At 32.2% G+C, this 2,509-nt stretch overlaps 1 protein-coding gene across 1 annotated transcript; it reads right to left on the bottom strand.

Moving 5' to 3' along the window:
* Positions 1 to 210: 210 nt before the first annotated feature.
* On the bottom strand, positions 211 to 1,896 carry LOC132740911 (uncharacterized). The gene has a single exon (XM_060728972.1). It carries the CDS (start codon positions 1,894 to 1,896, stop codon positions 211 to 213), a length of 1,686 nt encoding a protein of 561 aa, XP_060584955.1.
* Positions 1,897 to 2,509: the final 613 nt, after the last annotated feature.

Here is a 2,509-nt window from a genome sequence, read left to right as displayed (position 1 = left end):
TCAAGGACATGAAAGATTACACAAAATAAGACATTTCAGACTAAGCTCATTTTGTCTATCAATGGGTAAATGTTCAAGACAGCGTGTTTGTCTACTAAAAATACAATTAAATCGAATGTTACTTGATCAACTACATCGTGTTTTGTAAGGCAAAATAGATTTAAATGGACTGGTGTTTGACATTTTTATGATATTTTGAATTTCTGCATTTTACCTTTTCCTATAACAATCATTTGTAACAACAAGAAATGATTTATCACGTGAGACACATGCTCTATACGGACATTCAATATCTATCTTGTGTGATGACAAGATGTGACCAGTCTGGGATATCTGTACAATAGAATTTTTGTCTAAACTACAAACAATGATAGTATCAGAGGGACCAACTGCTACACCACAAGGTTCCTGTATCTGATCATCCTTCACCACGACTTTCGTGTCTGTCTTGATACCATATATGTAGACATAATGTTCGTGTCTGTCTGTTAGCACAAGTGTGTCGCTATTATTGATGTATGTACAACCACTGTCATATCCATAATATGCCTTATTTGGAAAGTTAACACTGAAATCATTCTCATTTCCTGTCAATGTCACAATGCGTGCAGGTCTTTTGTCATATATAGTCCCCACGACAAATTGATTATCATTCTTTAGACTTATAGAATCATATAAAGTTTTCACTTTGCAAGTTCTGTCTGATGTAATTTTATTATATTTACTTATATGCAAAAAATGTACCATATATTCGCTGCCACTTGTTATCGCTACTTCTTCCTCAGATACAGCAACAACAGATTTTGGTGAGTAAAATAACTCATATGATCCTACTTTCTCAAGCTTTTCATTGTAAATTAAACATATTTTGTTTTCATTATCAACAGCTACCAGTCTACCATCGGATAGAAAGTCTATTCCTGTAACATGCGGTTCATTTGTATCATCTCCAGTCTTCTTCAAATCAATAGAAGAAACAGGAGTTAATTTCATCGGCCTATTAACATAATGATGTTGAAATGCAAGTTGTCCCGGAACGTATTCATTAACAGGAAATGGCGGCAACTTTAATGTTTCGTCAAAAAGAAAGGAAACGCTGAAGGTCTCTAAGTTTTCAAATACCTTATTCACGTTTCTGTTTAGGGTAGTGGCATCATTTTCCATTTTCTTTTCTACAATAAATTGTTGCGCCGGACTTCCATTTCTGTAAACGCTATCAATTGTTTCCAATCGCATTGTGACATCAGATAAATAATTTTCTGTTTGTGATTGATTTATTGTAATTTTTGTTTGTGTTTCTTCCTGAAAAGATTTCACTTTTTTAACGATGGAAACTTCCAAATCGTCAAACATTTGAAATACTTTATCTCGCACTTGATTAATTGTTTCTGGAATTTTATTCACGTCTGCATCTAATTTCTCATTTGAAGACAAGACTTGTTTAATTATGCCCTCGGCAATTTCTTTTGTGGCCAACAATTTTTCTTTTACCGGTGAATTTGGAGACATCAGTTTTCCAGCAAGCTTCTGAATTTCTACAACGCTGTCACATTTACGATGACCAACTATAGCGCAAGTACTGCAACAGAGCTGATTTTCATCTTCACAGAAGAATTTTATAATCTTTTTGTGTTGATTACATCGGTCTAATCCTTTCATATCAAACGAGTTTTGTTTTGTTACCGCTTCATTTGAACTCACTAATTTGTGAGGTTTGAGGAAAGGAAGTACATCGTGTACATCTGAACAGTCAGTACACTGAAATTCGTTGCAAGTTAAACAAAACTTATCAGCTACAGTTTGTTTATCCTTATTTAAACATGGTTGACACAAAATGTCCTTGACACAACCATAAACTCCACCTTTCTCTTGTAATGTATCCTCACTTTTCGCCATTTTGTTTATTCTGTTATAGAATTTACATTTTTATTTAATTATCCCGGTCATCATTTAGTGCAACATTTGCAAAGACCGAAAAACGGCAAAATAAAAAAAGCTAAAAAAACAAAACAAACTGATTAAAAAAAGTAAAATATAATTATTATCCTGGTATATATCCATATGCTTTTTGTCGTATGTTTACAGTTCTTTGCTACAATCAATATCGGAATACGGTAGTTAGATTTACACAATTTCTATGCATAACCCGTTTCGAAATTCGATATATTTTGGTTAAGTAAATATAGATTATGATTAAATATGAAATATGTTCGTAGTAGAAATAGTATAGAAATAGTACAAATGTGTTTACATATTGTTTCCATAATGATTAACTTGTAAGAATAAGCACGAATAATATCTTTATGATATAAACCCAGTGCAGATTTTATCAATATTAATTTAGTTTATATACAAACATGAATGCATAAATACATTCATACATGCATGCATACATACATGCCTTGTTATAAAGCTTTAGAACATGATAGACATAATTACCACGATTTAAGACGTAGTACAATATAGATAATATCTATCTAAATTTAACTTCACAAGAACACTCAGAGAC

The sequence above is a fragment of the Ruditapes philippinarum genome, unplaced genomic scaffold (genome assembly GCF_026571515.1).
Source record: "Ruditapes philippinarum isolate M1 unplaced genomic scaffold, ASM2657151v2 ctg18802_1_1_1_1, whole genome shotgun sequence".
NCBI lineage: Eukaryota > Metazoa > Mollusca > Bivalvia > Venerida > Veneridae > Ruditapes > Ruditapes philippinarum.
This window is presented reverse-complemented; position numbering and strand designations above follow the sequence as displayed.